At 41.3% G+C, this 22,274-nt stretch overlaps 1 protein-coding gene across 1 annotated transcript; it reads left to right on the top strand.

Annotated features, from left to right (window-relative positions):
• Window positions 1-304: 304 nt before the first annotated feature.
• On the top strand, window positions 305-21,684 carry LOC120413678 (hybrid signal transduction histidine kinase A-like). The gene is made up of 5 exons (XM_039574609.2): window positions 305-1,435; window positions 11,686-11,884; window positions 12,795-13,008; window positions 13,072-14,038; window positions 18,395-21,684. Exons 1-5 carry the CDS (start codon window positions 1,318-1,320, stop codon window positions 20,491-20,493), a joined length of 3,597 nt encoding a protein of 1,198 aa, XP_039430543.1. The 5' UTR covers window positions 305-1,317; the 3' UTR covers window positions 20,494-21,684.
• Window positions 21,685-22,274: the final 590 nt, after the last annotated feature.

Below are 22,274 nucleotides of genomic sequence, written 5' to 3'. Positions count from 1 at the left end.
GCGTGTTCAGGCAAATTAAGTCTCGAAAAAAAACCACCAGACCCGGCGTTTGGTAATCGTAGTCGAACTGAAAAAATCGTATGAAAAATTACGAAAACGATCTCAGTAAAGTGTGATTTTCCTTTACAGTGTTCAAAACAGTCACTTCGAAAATCACCCGCCGTGGCCAGACCTTTTTTCGAACGAAAACTGTTCTTTTCGTTCTTTTTTGACATTTTTCGAACTCTCACCAACACCAACACGCGTTTACACAGTTCAAGCAACACTGCTGTTGCAATCCGAACCGCGCGAGTCATCATCATTCGTCGTCGTCAAGCAGCAGCAGCAGTGGCCCGAGATCCAGATTTTTCCGTCTCGTTATTTTTTCGCGTTCGGAAATTACAAGTCGGTGGTCCCGTGTGCAATCCGTGTTACTTCCCGGATGGAATCGTCGTCGCCGTTGCCGCCGAGCGTTCCGGGATCGTGTGGCTGAGGAGGGAAACTCTACGGGGACGTCGTCGTCCCCCCTCTCGAATCTGCTGACGGCTGGCAAAAGAAAGATGGTCGTCGACCAAAATTGAAACGCATTTCGTCGTCGTCGTCGCCTACTTGGGTGGAAGATCGGATTGACGGTGTGTGTCGAGGTCGTTTCCTTTTGCGTTTTTGCTTGACGCGAGTCGCCAGATTGAGCAGATTCTGTGGGAAGCGCGACTTCCGGTCCGGGAACAGCTGGTCCAGCCCACCGTAATGGGGCGAAAATAGCCGTGACTCATTCGACGAAGAAGCAAAGTTGTGCGCAAAATTCGTCTTGCAAATTTTTGCGAGTAATTCTGGTGAATTGTTTTGGGGTAAAAGTGATTGTTTACGAACAACAAAGATTTGCACAGATTGCAAATCAATCGAAGAACCAAAACCGAGGAAAATGAATGATTAATAATCTGTCCTTCAAAAGTTTGAAGCCCACCAGTAGCAGAACCAGCAGGAGCCAATCTCGTGGCGAGTGAGGGGAGAAAAAATTTCACTCGACTCGTGTCACTTTTCTTTTCCACCCCGCAGTCGGTCGAAGAAGACGAAGAAGAAAAAAATAAAATACACCCATTTCGTTAGTGTACGTGCGCGCTTGTATGTGTGCAGTGCCGCGCGGTTCGAAACAAACACCGTCTTAATTTTGGTTGAAGGTTGCGTGAAATGCAATTTTCGGTCGTCGCAGTTGCCTAACGGAATCGACGTGGTTTTGTTGGTGTTGTCGTTGACGTTGGTCTGCCCGGAGGAATTTCTACCGGAGAACATCGGACGTTCGTTTTTTTTTGGATTGGTGGTATCTCGAGCGGCTTAAAAATGTGGAGTCCGTCGTACGAGATTATCGTGGAAACGCTGACCGGGTCCGAGTTCGAGGTGACCGTCAGCGATCGGGACACCGTCGGCTACATCAAGTCCAAGATCCAGAAGTATGAAGGTATGTGTTGGGGAATCTTTAAAGAATGCTTAGCTTTATGACGTTGATTGGAAATATTTAGCCGACACCATGTAGGTGTCACATTTCCAAATTATAGATTATAATATTATTTAATGTTTTGCCTTTACTCCCAGAAATGTACTGTAATGTGCATTAAAACAATTTTATCCAAATTAATGTCCCTCGATATCTCGGAAGTGGCTGGACGGATTTGGACGAAACCGGTCTCATCCGACGCTGTTCGTCGTCCCATAATGCGCTATAGAATAATTTTCTTCTAGCACTTCCTGGTCAAAATAAATTGTACTAAAAACGATTTGCAAACTAAACGGTTGAAAACGGTAAAATAATGGTTTTTGTCCTAATTCGATTAATTATTTTGGTCTTTTGGGAGTAACTTTTTTGACTCCTGATACACCATATTCTTTTTTTAAGTCACCTTTTTTTAAACGATTCTCGATTTACGCAACTTTTTTTAAGTCATGGCTTAAAATGAGAATGTCCATGACTTAAATTGAGAATATGACTTAAATTAAGAATCTTTGGGATTTCGTAATTTGTCGGAGAATTTTCATCATGTATCAATTGTATTTGGTTTAGTTATGTTATTAAAACATTTTAGCATGGTTTTGGAACACCTGGGATGTTCTAGTCCATCCGAAACTTCCGGAAATTTTGTGCAGCAGGCTAACCGAAGAAACAAGTTGAAACTTCAAAATTTTGACAACGGATCCTACCCAGACTGCTTCAGTGAGTGCGGTAGGCTACAGTGCATTGTTGTAACGACTTATTGGGATGATCTGGGACATCCAAGGACTCCCTGGAGTTAAGATCTGTGGGTCTACCGCCGTAACAAGCAAGAGGTCGACGGATTTTGACCCCGGAACATATCCGCATAGCTTCAGTGAGCATTGTAGACTACTTTGCTGATCTGCTGGGTTATCTTGAGTTATCCAAGGACTCCCTGGAGTTAAGATCTGTGGGTCTACCGCCGTAACAAGCAAGAGGTCGACAGATTTTGACCTCGGAACATATCCGCATAGCTTCAGTGAGTATGGTAGACTACTTTGCTGATGTGTTGGGATGTGCTGGGTCATCCAAGGAGTCCCTGGAGTTAAGATCTGTGGGTCTACCACCGTAACAAGCCAGAGGTCGACGGAGTTTGACCCCGGAATATACCCGCATAGCTTCAGTGAGTATGGTAGACTACTTTACTGATGTTCTAGGATGTTCTAGGTCGTCCAAGGACTCCCTGGTGTTAAGATCTGAGGGTCTACCACCGTAACAAGCAAGAGGTTGACGGTTTTTGACCTCGGGACATATCCGCATGGCTTCAGTGAGTATGGTAGACTACTTTGCTGATGTGTTGGGATGTCCTGGGTCATCCAAGGACTCCCTGGAGTTAAGATCTGTGGGTCTACCACCGTAACAAGCCAGAGGTCGACGGAGTTTGACCCCGGAATATACCCGCATAGCTTCAGTGAGTATGGTAGACTACTTTACTGATGTTCTAGGATGTTCTAGGTCGTCCAAGGACTCCCTGGTGTTAAGATCTGTGGGACTACCGCCGTAACAAGCAAGAGGTCGACGGATTTTGACCTCGGGGCATACCCGCATAGCTTCAGAGAGTATGGCAGACTACTTTGTTGATGTGTTAGGCTGACTTGGGTCATCCAAGGACTCCCTGGAGTTAAGATCTAGTTGTCTATCATAAATCCAGGGAGTCCTTGGATGACCCAGAACATCTCAACACATCAGCAAATTAGTCTATCATAATCACTGAAGCTATGCGAGTGAGTCCCGGGGTCAAAACCCATCGACCTCTGGCTCATTACGGCGGTAGACCCTCAGATCTTAACTCCAGGGAGTCCTTGGATGACTCAAGTCAGCCCGACACATCAGCAAAGTAGTCTACCATACTCACTGAAGCTATACGTGTATATTCCGGGGTCAAAATCCGTCGACCTCTTGCTAGTTACGGTGGTAGACCCACAGATCTTAACTCCAGGGAGTCCTTGGATGACCCAGGACATCCCAACACATCAGCAAAGTAGTCTACCGTACTCACTGAAGCCATGCGGATATGTCCCGAGGTCAAAAACCGTCAACCTCTTGCTTGTTACGGCGGTAGACCCTCAGATCTTAACTCCAGGGAGTCCTTGGATGTCCCAGATCATCCCAATAAGTCGTTACAACAATGCACTGTAGCCTACCGCACTCACTGAAGCAGTCTGGGTAGGATCCGTTGTCAAAATTTTGAAGTTTCAACTTGTTTCTTCGGTTAGCCTGCTGCACAAAATTTCCGGAAGTTTCGGATGGACTAGAACATCCCAGGTGTTCCAAAACCATGCTAAAATGTTTTAATAACATAACTAAACCAAATACAATTGATACATGATGAAAATTCTCCGACAAATTACGAAATCCCAAAGATTCTTAATTTAAGTCATATTCTCAATTTAAGTCATGGACATTCTCATTTTAAGCCATGACTTAAAAAAAGTTGCGTAAATCGAGAATCGTTTAAAAAAAGGTGACTTAAAAAAAGAATATGGTGTACTCGCTACCAGTTTTGGAATTTCGTTTTTGAACTTCAAGGGTTTGACATAGAATGCCAATTTGACCTCAAAAGTTGAAATCTCATAACTCATTAACTCATTTTTAAAATCTTCCTAAAATCGACTTAATTCAATCATATCATGTTAAATTTTCAATGCTTACACTAAGAATATATTTTTTGAAAATCTTGTCAGTTTCAAAGTAAAATATGCACACAAGATTGTTCACAAAATAACGCATTTTTTCGAAAGTACTCAAATTTGCATAATTTGCAATATCAAATGTTATCAAACGAAAAAAATTTTGTATGCTTTTTCAATTTATTAGAGTTTTTTTTTTGCAAAATACTACAATTTTCACAAATTACCGCATTTTTGCGAAAATACTAAAATTTTCAAAATTTGCAATATGGGTATAAAAAGAGGCAAACATTTGTTTGCTTTTTAAATTCAATTGAGTTTTTTTTGTAATATACTAAAATTTTTACCAAATACCGTATTTTTTCGAAAATACTGTTTTTTTTAACTTGCAATATTCATAGATATTAAACGAATTTTGTATGAATGTATGTATAAAGCATGCAAAATTTCGTTTCGTTTGATACAAATGTTGCACATTTTGAAAATTTGAGTATTTTCGAAAAATACGGTAATTTGTGAGAAATTTTCCATTATGCACATTTTTAAAATTTGAGTATTTTCGAAAAAAATACGGTAATTTGTGAAAAAAAATATAGTATTTCGCTCCGTTTGATACTCATACCGCAAATTTTGAAAATTTTAGTGTTTTCGAAAAAATACGGTATTTTGTGAAAATTAAAGGATTTTACAAAAATGCTTTATTAAAGCGAAAAAAAACATACAAAATTTCGTTTCGCTTGATACCCCACATTACACATTGTGAAAATTTGAGTATTTTCGAAAAAAATACGGTGTTTTGTGAACAATTTTGAGTACATATTTATGTATTAAAACTAACCACATTGCACATTGTGAAGATTTGAGTATTTTCGAAAAAATACGGTATTTTGTGAACAATTTTGAGTAGATATTTATGTATTGAAATCACTTGCGTGCACAGGTTGGGGCAACATGGGGCAACTGCCCCACAATCCTCAGATTTTTTTTCTAAACTTGGTCAGGGGGTGTCCATAAATGACGGAATTTTCAAAACGTCCATATCGTTGCCCCACCTTCCTCGATGAGCTGGGCACGCTAGTGATTGAAACTTACCACATTTAAAAAAAAATAGTGAAAGCAATGAAAATTTAACATGATATGGTTGAATTAATCGATTTTAGGAAGATTTAAAAAACGAGTTATCGTCCATTATCGGCGATAAGATTATCGCCGATAGAATTATCGAAAAAACGATAACGATAAACATTATCGTTATCGTCAGACGATAATATTATCGACGAAAATCTTATCGATAAACAACCTTGGTAATGACAATGTTCATTTTGACAAGCTCAGATAAAAAATACAGATTTTAAGAAGTTGAATTTTCGGAAAAAATAATGAATTTAAAACTCGTCAACAAAAAGTTGTTTGTGTATTTTTTCTGAATATTCCTCATCAATGCCTACAACTTTGGCCAAGACACCAAATCGATCGGAAAATTCTTTCAAAAGATACAGATTTTCGAATAGTTAAGGAGGTATTATACCACTGACCACTGACGAACTGACGTGCCACCAGGTACAAATTTCTCGATCATTTATTACCGCATTTTTCTTTTTCTTCTTATACTTTGCTCTTCTGAGTGAATGTCAAAATTCGACTTTGACACTTCACCACCGCAGCTGTTTCAGGGCTGCGAAGAATGCAGGAACAACAAGTGGAAAGGGCTGATATGAATACGAATGATAATGTTACGGAAATTCTTAAAGCAATGAAATCTTGGCAATGTTTATGGACAAATAATGAAAGGCAAAACAATGTTTAACCCTAACTTTTATTTAATGATGGTAAAAAACTTTTTGCTAAGGATATTTCAATATTCAGAAAGCTTCTAAGCAGCAGCTGCTGCACATCTGTCAAACCGTGTGTTTGACAATCGCTCTACTACACCCTTACCAAAAAGCATGATTTTCTGAGTTCAATATCCCACTTTTCATACGATTTTTTGAGTTCATGTACTACAACCATAAAAATGGTTATATGGGTTGAGCATGAGCATGGTTGACTGCCAATGAGCTGCTACTCCGTTATTGACGGATCAGCTGAAGTTACACAATGAACCAACAGATGAGTAGTGGGAGCTAATCATCCTCACTGTATAACCCCTGAAGATCTCTGCTTTAAGTCAATACCGGCGCCCCCCCAAGGAGATGCAGTTCAACAAAGGTAGGAATGTTAGTCCGATAGTTGAAGTTGCAGACTCATCAGACACAGAGTTTGTCGCTCTATACCTGTTGACACCGCATGAGACCGTTGAATCCACAGCATCTCCTTCAAGCATCACGGGAAGTGGGGGAATTGTGTGAGTAGGGGAAGGAAAGGGAAGGTCAGGATTCATCTTGGTAGATGATATGACCAGAATGTGAACCATAATCGTTGCCTTCTGAGCTACGGCGCTATGAGAAGGACTTATCATTCGCGTATTTTTTACTTCAAACCGCCGGCGTGCCATCCGAGCAACAATGCTTTGGGATGGACTTTCAAAACGAAATGAAATTTGAATTAACGCATTATTCGGTGACGTAAAATAGATCCGGATTTATTATTGGTAGATGATATGACCAGAAAGTGAAACATAATCGTTGCCTTCCGAGGTTCGACGTTATGAGAAGAACTTAATTATATACACAATCCCGTATTTTTTTTTACTTCTTACCGTCGGCGTGCCTTCCGAGCCACGTAGCTAAGGGAAGGGCTTTCAAAACGAAATGAATTTTTTAGCAACGTATTATTCGTTATCATGTAAACCTTACAAAGTGCTGATACACCGAACTGTTTCAATCGATTTCATGAAATTCTTCGCGCACGACTTCTTTGTAACAAACTTCACCACGAAATTACCCGGTCCGGACCGCGAACAACCGGCTCAACAACAGAAAGACAATATATACACGACGACGCAAAGCCTTCTATCAATAAATTCAAGAATCTTCTAGCACTTTCTCGCGGATTTTTCAATGAATTCAAGAATCTACTAGTACTTTCTCGCTTATTCTCGCGCGTCGATTTGCCAACTGATCTCCCCCACGAACACCACACGACTAAGGGCCCAATTCGCAAGGCCACGACGCGACACATTTTTTCAATGAATTCAAGAATCTTCTAGCACTTTCTCGCGGATTCTCGCGCGTCGTTTCGCCAACTGATCTCCCCCACGAACACCACACGACTCTAAAAATGGTTATATGGGTTGAACTCAAAAATTTGTATAAAAAGTGTATATTGAACTCAGAAAATCATGATTTTTGGTAAGGGTGTATAACAAACAAACAAACAAACAAACTTGCATTTTTCGTGTTTGACAGTTTGCCCAACTTGTTTGCGGCAAACTCGTAATCAAAGCAAATGTATGCAGGCTAACGCAAACAAATGCAGGCAAAAAAAAACAAAGTAGTCAAACTGTGTTTGTTTGTCATAGTCTAATACCTCCTTTATTATTAATGCTGGTAGGTCTTCAAGGCCTTAGAGAAAAGTTAACACTGACCTACAAAAATTGACAAAAATGACTGCGCAGGCTCAACTCGAGGGGAAACATGAAGTTTGGAGTCCACAAAAACACGTGCATTTTGATTTATTTTATTTTTTTGAAATATTTAGGCTGGGCCGAATGGTTTCCCTCCAAAGTTTGTATGGAGAATTATGGCGGTTCGTCGCTGTTGCATGCAATCCAAAAATTGCATGCAATATATGGGAGTAGCGAACAGCACTAATTCTCCATATGAAGTTTGAAGAAAAACCATTCGGCCCAGTCTAAATATGCTTCCCCTCGAGTTGAGCCTGCGCAGAAATTTTGCTGGTCGGTGTAATTTTTCGAGTCAGGAAAATGAATACTAAAAGGATCGAAATGTTCAAACACCTCAAATTATCTAGTTGTGGCAACACTTTCGCCAAAACGGTAATCCCATTCAACTTGATATCTCCACCCCAACATCTTTAAACTGCGCGCGACGACGACGACGAGCGTTGGCAATAACAACAAAATTGCGTCTTGACCTAAAAGACAGCCTTCTTTCGCGAGAGACGAGGACGTCAGAGTTCCGCCAAGAGCGACCGATGCGACGGCGGCGGCGCTCGTTTAATTTTAGTATATACAAAACGACCCCGTCTGTCCGTTGGTTCGTGTTGTTTTGTCTTCTAATGTTTTCCCTTTTTGACAGGCATGATTGTGGCTTAGTCCTGTCTGTCTGTGGTGGGGTGGGAGATTGCTATTAATTAGAAGCTTTCATACTCTATTTTTAGCATTGCAATTGATAATAAACGTTGAATGTTCAAACATTCATTCATTCTTGCCAAAAATGTCCTGCAGATTCTACTTTACAACAACCCTTCAATCAATGTAACAGGTATACTGTAAAATGGTACACAATGAAACGTCAATTTAAAATTGCTTCTCACCTTGCATCGACGTCCTTCCTAGTAATTATGCGCCCGAACCTGGATGAAAAAGTGAAGCCTTGTCCTAAAATAAACAGTAATTTACCGGGCTGTTTTCCAAGCTCCAACTAGGTACGTACTCCCACCGGGGGTCGATATCGAATATCCTCGACGCGCCTGTTTGCCCTTCCCAGGAACCACCACCATGGAATCTCCATGCCAACTGCAGGGGTTGAAACCGCTGGATGGCGACGCCGCGACGCGCCCAACTACTGCGGCGTGGGCGTCAATATTGAATCTCTGGAAGCCAGAAAAGTGCACTTTTATCATCATCACTTGCAGCGGGATGCACTGTGATGAGACCAGTTGATTACAATCAATAAGGGCTTCATTAGTGACTGGAATAAAAGTTCAAAACGAGCCATCCTTCTTGTGTCCGTCAAAATGGTCAAAATACGAACATTCCAGCCGGATTTTAAAAATAATCCAACCGGGTGCTTATCAAGTACTCTGGCGCAAGCTTATCAATCCGAAAACATTGCCGCACAAATGTGAATGTAACCAGTCAAGGTCGAACGAGTTCGTGGCGCGTGATGTTCCTTTTTTTTCGCTTTACCTATTTTGTTGTTGTTGTTGTTGATAGCGATTGCAGCTCAATTTAGAATTTCGCGGAGCTAATTTTGGACAGCTTTTGTTTTCTGTTGTGTCATGAAAACCGAACAGCTGCCTCTTCAACTGGCGATCGATTTTTTTTTTCTGACGTATGGAATCAATGTCTTTTTAAACATTTATACTTTAAAAAACCACGTTTTTTATTTTGAAAACTTCAATTCTTGGGCACCACGAATCGTAGAAGGTTGATCTTTTAACATCAAATTCGAGTTCTGCAACCACATTTTAGTCAAATTTGAGTGGTTGATCGCCTATCAAATAACCAAATACATTTTCTCACCATTTCATCATCACCTTCGGCTGCCATCTTGGATGTAAAAAATCTATATCACTTCCTAGTAGTTTAAGGGTTGTTAGTTGTTATACTAAAGCGCGACAAAAAAAAACCAAATACATCAAGGCCTTCGAATTATCGAGTCAGGACTGTAATACAGAAGATGTCCAAAAGAAACTGGGTTGGTACAAAAATGGTAAATTTCAACATAATCCCAATATGCCTTATCATTTCCACACAGCAAAAAAAAAGGTGAATGTTGGAATGTTGAAAATTTAGTAGGTTGAATATTACCACTTTTTTGAGTGATATTACCTAAAAAAAACGTTACTTAACCCACCTTTAGGTGGTTGGTGCCTTCCTCACATTCACAAAGTCAATACATTTACATTAGTTAAAATAGCAACATTCCCCCTTAACATGTTTAACAAATCAACTTTATTACTAATTTCTTTTGATAGGGTTCGCAGACCTTCAATATTTCGTGCTTGCCATTTCATTAGGGCACATAACTTTTGTAAACAAGAGTGTGTCCCTTTCACACGTTATGTAAACTGTCATTTGAGTGAAAGGGATACACTATTGTTTACAAAAGTTATGTGCCCTTTTGAAATGTTAGGCTCCATTTCTGGCTCATTGGCAAGGTCTGATAAAAAACCTGTTCAACGATAGTTCGCATGGAAGATTCAGACAATATTTCTATCACAATATCTAAAATCCGGCCTCCAAAAAGTGTATAAATAACACTTAAGAGCTAATAACTTTTGTTAGGGTTGTCAGATCTTCAATGTTTTGGGCTCACTGGAAAGGTCTTTTTAATACCTTTCTGAAAATGTGTTACATGATAGGGTTTCTTGCAAAACCACCCTTTTTGCAATCTTCCAGACATACGCCAAAATGGTTTTTTTAGCATGACTTTTGAAGTACTTAACTAAACTTGCTGATTTTAAATAGAGACCTATGGGACCCCAAGACGGAGACCGGCTCCGTGGCTTAATGGTTACGGCTTCTGCCTCACAAGCAGAAGGTTCAGGGATCAAATCCCGGTCGGTACCTTTGAAATTTGGGATCAAGAATTTGAACTTTGAATATGAACAAAAACGAAACAGAGTCAGGTGGGATTCGAACTCACACCTTTGGATTGATGGTCTGGGACTCTAACCAGTCGGCCATCTAAAGGTTATAAAACATGTTGTATTCTTCTCATATTATATACGCTCTGATCCCTGATTTGCCTGTAGGGATTGGGAGTCTTAAGATAGATCAAGGATCCGTCTGGTGCTTGCTTCTATGTTAAGGCGGGGCCGGACAATGCCCAACGACCTCGGAATTGGGCCGCTAGGATCTCTGCCATTCTGAAATGGGTCGTTGGAAGCAGCGCGAGGGCTATCACCACCTAATACCCGGGACTAAGATAAGTTGTATCAGCATTCGGCATATACACAGTCTGATACAAATTATACTTTCCCATAATTTCGCTACCGGTTAGCGGGTATTGGATTGGACCACACACACACACAGACCTATGGGACCCCAAGACGGATCGAATGAGACTAATACGGTCAAAATCCGCTTAAGTGCTGATAACTTTTGATAGGGTTGTCAGATCTTCGATGTTTTAAACTCATTTGAAAGGTATTTCAATTCTCTAACTAACGACGGGTTGCATAAGGGACCAGGACATCATTTTCATTTAAATATCTGAGATCCGGCCTCCAAAAAGTGTATAAATAACACTTAAGTGCTAATAACTTTTGTTAGGGTTGTCAGATCTTCAATGTTTTGGGCTCACTGGAAAGGTCTTTTTAATACCTTTCTGAAAATGTGTTACATGATAGGGTTTCTTGCAAAAACCACCCTTTTTACAATCTTCCAGACATACGCCAAAATGGTTTTTTTAGCATAACTTTTGAAGTACTTAACTAAACTTGCTGATTTTAAATAGAGACCTATGGGACCCCAAGACGGATCGAATGAGACAAATACGGCCAAAATCCGTTCATCCAGTCCGGAGATAATCGAGTGACAATTTTTTTTGTCCACTCACCTACACACATCCACACAAACATTTGTTCAGAACATGATTCTGTTTCTTAGGTTTATTTTTTGTAGACAATACGTTTTTTTTTCAATCCATTTTCATTGCGTATACTAACCGATTCTCCTTTCTCCCTCTTTTCCTCCCACAGGAATTCCGGTCAGCCAGCAGCACCTGCTGTACCAGCACCGGGAGCTGGCGGACGCGACCGAGATGCGGGACGTCCCGCTGGTCAACGGCTCCCGACTGAAGCTGGTGCTCGGCATGAAGGGTGGCCCGATATCGTCCAAGCGGGTCGTCACCATCTCCGACTACGAAAACTGGTTCGACATGAGCGACGTGCTGTCAAGGTCAGTATGATTAATTTATTTTGTGGGTTGGTCGCCGTTCCTGGAACGGTTAGAATCTATTTATAGCTTCGCTGCTGCTGCTGCCGCACTCGGGACTACTTTTAGTGGTCCATTGTTTTCAGCAGATTGCGCTTCCTCTCGATAACGATTGAGTGCAATTTCTCAGTTTGTCTTCATTTTTGCCACCCTCTTGTCGGATGTCACGTGCCCCGCCTCCCCTTCTTCTGCCTTGCCGCAGATCGATGCCAATTGATCTACTTTACAAGCAAGCAAGTCGTTTCGTTCTGCTGGGCTCATGACGCGAGACCAATCTCCGCAGAACACAACCATATGACAAGCGAGAGTGTAGTTATAAATAACTGCTAGACATCACCTCACAGTTGAAAAGGGGGCCTCGTGATTTTTTTTTTGCTTCTTCAGTATCGTTCACTCCCCGGAAATGTCGTCGCAGGCAAAGGAGGACACTCCCCCGCCACCACTTCTTCGTCTCCGAAGACAGACGACAAAGGAGATTTCCTCCTATACCTTCATGATATATTCCGAGATATTCCAGTTTTTCAATTTGAATATTATCTCGCTCGCGGGGCTGTAGTTGTGCACAGATGTCGTTTGGATTCAGAAATCTTCTGCACCGCGATGACGTCTTCGTCGCAGCTCTGGACACACACAGACAGAGGGCGATCGCGCGCGCAACTCCCGCGAGATTCGGGCAATCGTGTTACGTGATCTGTTAATTGATTTTATTGTGTGTGGCGGTTGTGCTGTGGAATGTGAGCGAGTTCATCATATTTTTTGCGCACCGGCATTCCGTGCTCTCTGGAATGTTTGCACTGTAGAATGGCGTTGTTCGGCGAACTTGGCGTTCCTTGGGTGTAAGTCACCCTGGATATTAATGTTTCTCGTACTGCAGGCAAGACGCGGCCAACTTCAAGACGCCCGGCCTGAAGCTGCTGGTCAACAAGAAGAACATCCACCGGCTGATGAAGGTGCGCGCCGAGAAGGCGTCGGACAACATCAAGGGATCCGTGTCGAGGACCATCGGCAGTCAGAGCTGTGCCGACCTGGACGCGGAGGAGTTTGAGCGTGAAACGCAGAAGGAACGCGATGATAAAATCACGGCAGAGGTTCGTACGGTGAGGGCTTTCGAAGCTAACATTGTTCTAACAGCTGTCCTTTCTACCCCGCAGAAATTGAATCAAATCAAAACCAAGCTGAACATGAAGAAAAAGAAAATAGCGAATGGCGCCCTCTCGGAAGAAGTCGTCGTCAAGGAGGAAAGATCCCCCATTGCCCGTCCCACCTTTTCGGCTGGTCCGATCGGTCCGACGGGGCCGCACTACCAGCGCCCCCACACATCAACGTCCCAGATGGCCGGCGCCAGCATAGCGACCGCCACGCGGGAACCCTTTCTCCCACATATCAACTTCCAGAGCGCCATCACGACCAGCACCAATCCGAACGTCGCCATCGCACCCACAAGTGCTAACACCCGTCGGGCGGAACTGGACCGCCACTCGCAGATACGCGAAAATCTCCAGCGCAATCGTTCCTTCAAAACCATCAGTGCTAAGAACCTGAACCACCACCACCACCTGTCCGGCAACGACATTACGGTGCGCGATCCGAGCAGGCTCGAACGGTCGCTGTCGTACCACTCGAACGGGATCTTCAACCGGATGGACTCGGACCCGACGACGGGTGGTCGTGGCCACCACGCGACCGCCGCCAGCTACAACAGCACCCAGTCCCAGCACCAGCTCTCGTCCGCGTCGCTTCACGACATCATCGAGCTGCTCAAGTATAATCCCTCCAAGCTGCGAACCATTTCGCACGACGCCCTCAACAAAATGGTGACCTCCAAAAAGCACCACGGCAGCGGCGGAGGCAGTCACACGTCCAGCGCCAAACTCGTAGACAACGCCTCCCTCAAAAACATCGACGAGTTCATCCGGGACTACGATGTGACGATGACGAACCGGCTCAAGACGATGGCCGGCGGCGATTGTTCCGCGAATCTGCTCGCGGAAAGCATGTTCAACAAGGAGGCGGCCAGCGGCGGCGGGTTCGCCTCGACGGAGATTGCCTTCGACAAGGGGTCCGTCGGCAGCGGGCTGGACAAGACGTTCCGCTCGCTGTACAAGTCCACCTCGGATGGTAAGCATTTTAATTCGGTGAATTTTCAGGGTGGCCACTCAAGTCAGGAAATCGGGAAAGTCGGGAATTTTCAGAATTTTCGTCAAAAAGTCGGAAGCATTACTCGTTTGAAAATAATTATCTATCTCTTGAATAATTTTGTAATATTTTATTCGATTTTCAATTTAACAACACTCAATCCGTGTCTTAACAACAAATTTAAGCATATAAAAACAAAATTAAACTATTGAAAAAAATTGCTTTATGAAAATACCAAAACAAAATATTGGAATTTGCAAAAATAACTGAAAAGATTCCAGATTTCTTGATTTAGTTAACTGCCCAATTTTTTTTCGAATATTTTTATTTTTCCCGTGTTCAGAAGGTCATTTTGAGCAACTTTTGTTCTACGAAAAACTTTACTTCTCTTGCTTTATTTTTAGTATTTCAATTTGCATTTCTTCTTGTTTAGTTTATGTTTGTTTATGGTAGTATTTGACCTATTCTACCACCTCCTATTATTACATTTGGCCTATCTATTTTTTTTTTAATTTTTGCTTGTTTTTCACAAATCTGCTATAGAATGGCATTTAAATTGCAAAAAAAAAAAAAAATGCGTAGAGGCATAGTCTGGGACACTACAAAAATAACTTCATACTTCTTTTTACTTGAAGTTTAGGAAATGTTAGTAAAAAACACTAAAAGTTGACCCCCAAAAAATGACATTTTTAAAAACATTGGCAAAGTTACAGTTACCGTCTGCCTGTGTGGATCAATCGGACCGTGCACTGGATTCACAAATCAGAGGTCGCCGGTTCGAATCCCGAGGCAGACGCAAAAATTCTAAGTGTTAATATAGGTATTCGGTGCCCACATTATAAGGTGTTACGTCGATTCCGTTTCCGGCAAAGTTACACAAATCAAGTCAAACTTCCAACCTCAAAATTTTCTAAAATTTTAAGAGTTCTTATTTCCAATGCTTTTTAAAGATCAAAAATTGGTTGAAAAATGAATTTTTGGCGAATTTTTAGATCGAAGCCTCTAAACGGGCGGGGTTGGGTTGTAGAGGGTTAAGCCATTGCAAAATAAGGTTTCGCGAAAAAATAGAGTTAAATTTCTTATAAAACTGGATTTTTCTTTGAAATAAAATTGAAGACGTTTAAATACAGTCCAGACTACATATTCCGAATAATTGTATGAGGCTTCAGATAATCTAACCATAAACAACAAACAATTGTGGGATTTTTCTTTATTTTCTTACATTTAACATAAAATTCGAGTTCGGTGACCCCATTTTATTCAAATTTAAATGGTTGATTGCCTTAAAAATTACGAAGTACATTTTCTCGCCATTTTGGCCGCCATCTTGAATTTATAAATTCAAAATTTCTTTAAAGTAGTTTATTTATTTTCATCTTTTTGAAAAAATAAGATTTTCCGAGGAACTTCTTGAAAATAAATGATAAAATTTAATATTTTTCTTCTCCTATTGAAACAAAGGACCAAAAACTGCATGTTTGGTAATGTTTAAAATGCATTATAAAATTTTATGTATTTTTGAGCTTTTATTTTTTTTTATTTTGATTGTTTTGATTTGATTTTTTCTCTTTGTATCGAAATTATGAGTGCTTCCATGCCTCAAGTATTTTTTAAAAGTTTTTTGTTGAGTTTCTATGTATACTAAAATGTTCAATATATTTTTTTAATTTGTTTAGAAATTAGGCTGTTGTAATTATTTTTCCAAGTTTTTGACTTTCAAAATGGGCTCAAAAAAACTGAATGCCAAATTTATTTTTCAAAAGCTTCAAAATTTTAAAAATAAATTTAAGTGCAATCAACTTAGAATGCATTCCTCTGCGCTTAGAATATTTTTTGGCATTTTGTAATTATTCAATAATCATTTGAATTATAGTGAATTATCGATGTTTTTTTGTGCGAGATTTTTTTTGTAAAATTTTTAATTTTTATAAATTATGATTGCAAATGCAAACTATAAATCATGCTTAGTAAATTTTGGATTGCCATTCCAGCAAAATATATAACTAAATGCGATCATCACTTTTGCTGAAATTCGACAATGAACGAAAAGGTTGTAGAAAAATTAGTAACAGTAAAGGAGCTATTACACTACGGCAAACAAATAAACTCGCATTTTTTGGCAGTTTGCCTTCTTTTTGTTTGCAGTAACGACAGCCTGCGTATATCGAGCCAAACATTTCATTAGGGCACAAAATCAAAACGTAAACATTCGGGATTATTCCACTATTCCACTCATTAGTACACTCCTTACATGCCCTCCAAGAATCAGATTGATAGCAAACAATTTACCATTGCAAAAATCAAAAACACAAAAGGGCACATACCAATTTTCACTCCAAACCCAAAATAAAAGTTCAAATGTGCCCTTTTGTTTTTCGTTAGTTTTTCGTAGTTGTGGAACTTTTTGTGTTATAAAGTGAACTTTTCATACAGTCTTAACACTAATTCACTTCAAAGCAAAGTTTGGTTTACTTTTCACCAAGCATTTCTGCAGAAAAAAACTTCATCGAAATACACGGACCCGTGGTTGCTGTTCAGTACACTTTTGAAGAATTTTTATGTTTTACATACCTTATCTACACCATTCAATCACAAAACTTCACCAATTATCAAAATTTCCACTAAATTCCTCATTATTTCTAACTAAACAAAAGGGCCCATAAACATCATTCAAAACAACAATCCGGTGACAGCGCTTTAGTTCCCTTTTAGTTCTCTTCGAAATTGTATTTAGAAAGGGCCCATTATGAACATCAGTTGGAAAGCTTAAAGGGCCTAAAAACGAGATTTTTTAAAATTATGAGTTTTATTGCGAAAATCAACATAAATTAAGAAGCAGTAAAGCAGAGTTGAGGATAATGATGTGTTTTATCGAATCATCAGTAAAAATACCATCAGTCAAGCTTATTTTTTAAATAGGAATTGAAACAAGTTGTCCATTTTTTGCAAGCGATTTTCTCGAATCACGGTTTTTGCTTTTGTGCCCTGATGAAATGTTTGGCTCGAATATTTGTTATTTTGCCGCAAACAAGTTTGCGAGTTTGGCAAACTATCAAACACAAAAAATGGCGAGTTTGTTTGTTTGTCATATAGTCTAATACCTCATTCAAATTGTCACATTGAAATGTCACTTAAGGAGGTATTAGACTATGACAAACAAACTCGATTTTTTTCGTGTTTGACTCCTTAAGTGACATTTCAACATGACAGATTGAAGGAGGTATTAGACTATGACAAACACACAAACAATCTCGTTCTTTTTTGTGTTTGACATTTTTCCAAGCTCGCAAACTTTTGGGGTTGGGAGGATTGCCCAAACCACCAACTTTTCTCCCATCGAAAAACAATAATTACGGTAAAATAAGATTTTTATGGTACTGTTTAACTTCTAATGTGATTTGAGAAATATATGTATCAAAAACAGCATTTGTTATAGTGTGGCAAGACAAATCAAATCTTGATCTAGAAATACCAGCAACGAATGCTGAATCTTCAGCAGATGATCTGTCAAACTGTCACAAGAAAACACAACAAGACACACAAGAAAGAATCATCTATCATCGTAGAATTCAGCAAAATATAAATTACTGAATCGTTGACTGAAATTTCAGTTGATTAAAAATTCAGTAAAACTTTACTGAATTTTGAGGGGCAAAAACATTTTTAGATGTTCACTTTTTCATGAACAGTTTCCGCAATAATTTTTTGGGTGAAAAGTTTCTATTATTTGAGGTTCTGGAAAAGTCGGGGCATTCAAAAATGCTGGGATTTGAGTGGCCACTAAAGTGACAATTGAAAATTCAAATTTTGGGAAATCCTCGGAGATAACTGTGGCTCGATTTATTGGGCAAAATTTAGCCTCTGAGTCAATTTTGAGGGAAATTAGTCAAGGTTAATTGCTAATTACTTTTCAGGATCAACTCGGATCGTTTTGCACTCTTCGACAAAATTGCAGAGTGATCGTAATTTTTGCTTTTCTCCATACTTTTTTTTTAAATCAGATGCAAACTTCAACGTTCATAAGCTTAGCTTAGTCGCTTATGAATGGTTAAGTTTGCATCTGATTTTTTTTAAAAAAGTATGGAGAAAATCAAAAATTACGATTACTCTTCAATTTTGTCGAAGAGTGCAAAACGATCCGAGTTGATCCTGAAAAGTAATTAACAATTCAAAGAAGACGTTTGTGAATGAAAAGATTTTTTTCGCTAAATTCAACAATCTAGCGACTCCTGAAGCTCAACTGATTTTGCGCAAAATTGGCACAGATGCTCAATTTTGCCTAAGGAATCGAACCCTAGTGGCCACCCTGTATTAAAAATCTTTCTTTCCCATTTGCAGACAACAGCACGTACGAGCTGCCCAAGCTGCTGATTCGCGAGGATTCCCCCGTGGAATCGTTCCATAGTTCCTACCCGCAGCTGGAGACGGTTGCGCTGCGCGGCGAATCGCCCAAGAACTTCAACTCGATGGCAAAGCTGCAGGCTGAGGCGGGTACGGCCGCAGCCGAAGGTCAATCTTCGCTGGCGCCCGGTCCCGCCGAAAAGAGCAAGCTCACGTCCGGATCGCTGCTGCAGCTGTACGAACATCCACCGCCGGCCACTACGGCTGCGATTGGTGGCGGAGCGTCCGGCAGTGGTGGTGGTAGTGGGGGAACTTGGGCTCCGCACTACGGTGGCGTTGGTCATCATCATCACTCGGACTTGGGGATTAACGAGCTGGAGCTGAAGTTTATCAACAACGGGTTGATGGAGAAGAGTGGAAGCGGTGCGACGGCCAGTGGCGGTTCCGTGTTCAAACTGCCGGCGGTTTCGAACCTGGAGATCAACCACTGGAACGCGTTGTCCAACGATTCGGTGAATAACTATGCGCGATCCGGCGACGGTAAGGACAAGGAAGAGGAGCAGGCCTCCAATCCGCGTACGTCGAACGGGTTCATCCACAGTGATTTGTCCATCTCGTCGGACGAGGACGACCTGTTTAGCATATCGGACCTGATCTACAAGAGCCAGGCCAACAAGTCCAAGTCGATCGATTTGAACGAGTTTCGTAAAACGTTCGGCAGCAGTCCGACGCTGTTGAACAACTTTGGAGGTACCAACTGTAACCTGGCACCGCAGCTGTCCCGGCTGGACGCGATCCCGTCGCAGTACCGAAGAGGTTACACCAACCTGAACGATGCGGGTTTGTCCTGCTCAACGTCGGAGCTGGAGTGCGTCAACGCGACCACTAAGAAAAAGACTGGAGGCAGCGACAACGGTGAGTTGTCGCCGCTGCTAAAGCATCGTAACAATGACCACGTGGCGTACGTGCGGAGTTACGAGAACCTGAACCGCTACAAGGCGTTTTCGATGAAGAACGGAGAGTCCAGTGATATTTTACGGTGTCAACAGGGTGGCGGGCAGCTTCTGCCCGGTATTAGCAATTTAGATAGTATCGCCGACTCGGATTTGAACAGCAGCAGCGGAAGCGGCTCGAATCTGATCGACGACAGTTTTACCGATTTCGAGTATAGGTTTTCCAGACTGAGCTGTTCCGGTGGCGGTTGTAGTAGTACCAATACAAGTAGCAATACTCAAACTAGCAGTAGCAGTAGTAGTAATCAAACGAACGGTGCAACCGGCGCAACCCATCGGTTACTCCCGTTGACCGATCCGAACCACCGAACACGACTGATGTACGGCCATCCGCCCGCGTTCAACAACACGTCGTCTCCGTTTAGCAACAATAACCACAACCACAACAATCATCATCACCATCACCACCACCACCCCACCAACAACAACAACAACAATAACTCGGCATCGGCAGCCAACTACTATTTCCCCTCGGACGAAAGTCTCTTCAACATCGACTCCTTCTTCGACGACTTTGTAGAGATCGACACCAGTGATATCTTTGACAATACCGAGTACATCAACATTGGCGACAGCCGCAGCTCGAACGCGTCCTCCTCTAAGCTGCGCTCGCAAAAGTCGTCCTCCGCCAACAAACAGTCACTGCTCCTGCCGGAAATCCTCCAGCAGGACGAGCTACTCCTCAAAACTCACCCCGGCGGCAGCTTCTCGGAGAGCGCCTCGGAAGAACTGCTCGGCGACGATGGCGCGTCCGCGTCCGCGATCCGACAAATTGACGCTGGCGTCGATCCCTCCACCCACGACCGCGACAGCATCGAGCGCGAACTTCCCAGCAAGAAGCTGCCGCCGTCGGTTCACCACCATCCCGCCGAGCCGGTCAAGTCGAAGAAGCTGCGGTGCGCCCAGTGTAACCGCAAGCTGGGCGTCATCATGATCATGCGGTGCCACTGCGAGAAGATCTTCTGCGCCCAGCATCGGTACGCGGAGGCGCACAACTGCTCGTACGACTTTAAGCTCGAGGGCAAGAAGCTGCTGGAGCGCGAGAACCCGCTCGTGGTGGCGCAGAAGCTGCCCAAGATTTAGAAAGGGCTTTTGTCCTTGAACGATGTTATCTTTATCTGAACTCAGTGTGTGAGCTAAGCGCGATGCAGAAATGGGCGGCTCCATTTAGGTTTTTCTTTTTGTTTTTTTGCTTAGAAGAAATAAAGAAAGTTTTTACAATTAACTTTATCCAATTTGTAATAGGCAGTGTTGTAGAAAGTAAACACTTGAATCAATAATTTAACATGTATCTATTCAAAGTCCTCCATTTAATGCATCATTGATTACCCACCACGCTGACACCGGAATTGTTTCGCCTTATTACTCTCATACGTATTTAAGTTTGTTTGTAGTAATAAATTGGCAAAGTCACTAGAAATCATAAAAAAAGACAGAAAAGAAGAAAAAAAGTTTAGCTAGATTCTCTATCAATTTTATCGAACAAACGTTTAAATTAATTCGAAAGTAGGGTGAAAAAAAGTTTGGAGAAAAGTAAACAAAAAAAAATCTTAGCCACAGAAATACAGGAAATTAGTTGGAAACGAAAAAGAAAAATTCTTGGCACACACACACACACACCAAAGGCATGATTTTCAAAATCACAAAAAAAAAAAGTTGGAACTGAACTAAAAGCGTGTGTGAACTACTAGTAGTCAGAGTTGGTCGAAATAAAAATTGTCACACACAAACACACACACCCAGTAGTAGCAGCAGCTCAAATGTTAGAGCTAGAAGCATATGATTGGTTTGTCTCACAATTGCGCGTTGGTCGTCCGAAAACGACGAAAGCAGCGCATCTCAACTAGAATTAGAGGTAATGAAAAAAAAAGTTGAATATTTACGCTATTTTTGTTCTTAATTTTATGAAAATATTGGATTTTCCAGTAGTTTCTTATTACCGATATAACCAATATATAGATGGAAACATTACACTACACAGCTACTAGCAGTAAACGTAAAAACACTATAAAACGATGCCGTATGATACCGATCGTTAAGTAACTGGAATATGGTGAAAACAATGTTATAATCCTAGTACACACGAGAACCATTTAATCAACTCTATCTATCACACACACTGGTAAAGCTACTAGTATCACATATTGTCGTAAGTTCAGAGCTAATAGAAGTGTTTATTCTTTGCAAACAATAAAAAAAAAACAATTAATTTATTACTTATCAAAAACTATAAAAAGTCCAATAAAAACTCGAAAAAAAAAGCTCACCAAGTAATTTCGTCGTTAGTATTGCTTTATTTGTGATGACCTTTCACTCTGTTACAAAGAATAATGTTGAGAAATCCGTCTGTAGGTGGTCTTGCTAAATATCGCTTGTTGGATCATATTTCACATACATATTTTTTTATGGATTATTTTCCACATGAGGGAGAAGTCGGCGAAGTATCCCATCAAATACTTTTCCCTTTCAAATCCGAATATCTCGGAGGTCGTCTAAGTTCTTGGGCATCGCTATACGGTATCCAATCATCATTACAAGGAGACGACTCCTTGTAATCCACTTTAACATTCCAACTCCCAACCCCTCAAAATAGGTTGGAACGGTAACTTCAGCTCGCTGGTTCTCTAGCATATACGATTCTTTTTGCCCTCCTCACCTTTGGGCCGGTATGCTCTTCAAAAGAAAGGGGGTCAAGAAACAGCTTAACGAACGGCAGAACAAAAGAGAGGGAACGTTTTCTTGGGGCTTTTCTTCACCCTCTCTGGCTTACTTTCGCTACCGCTGCTGCCCATTTGAAATTTTTCTTGACCGGTTTCTCCCGAAGTGCAAACCTTACATTACTGAGGAAAGGCTATAAAATCGCT

Source organism: Culex pipiens, chromosome 3 (assembly GCF_016801865.2).
Source record: "Culex pipiens pallens isolate TS chromosome 3, TS_CPP_V2, whole genome shotgun sequence".
Lineage (NCBI taxonomy): Eukaryota > Metazoa > Arthropoda > Insecta > Diptera > Culicidae > Culex > Culex pipiens.
This window is presented reverse-complemented; position numbering and strand designations above follow the sequence as displayed.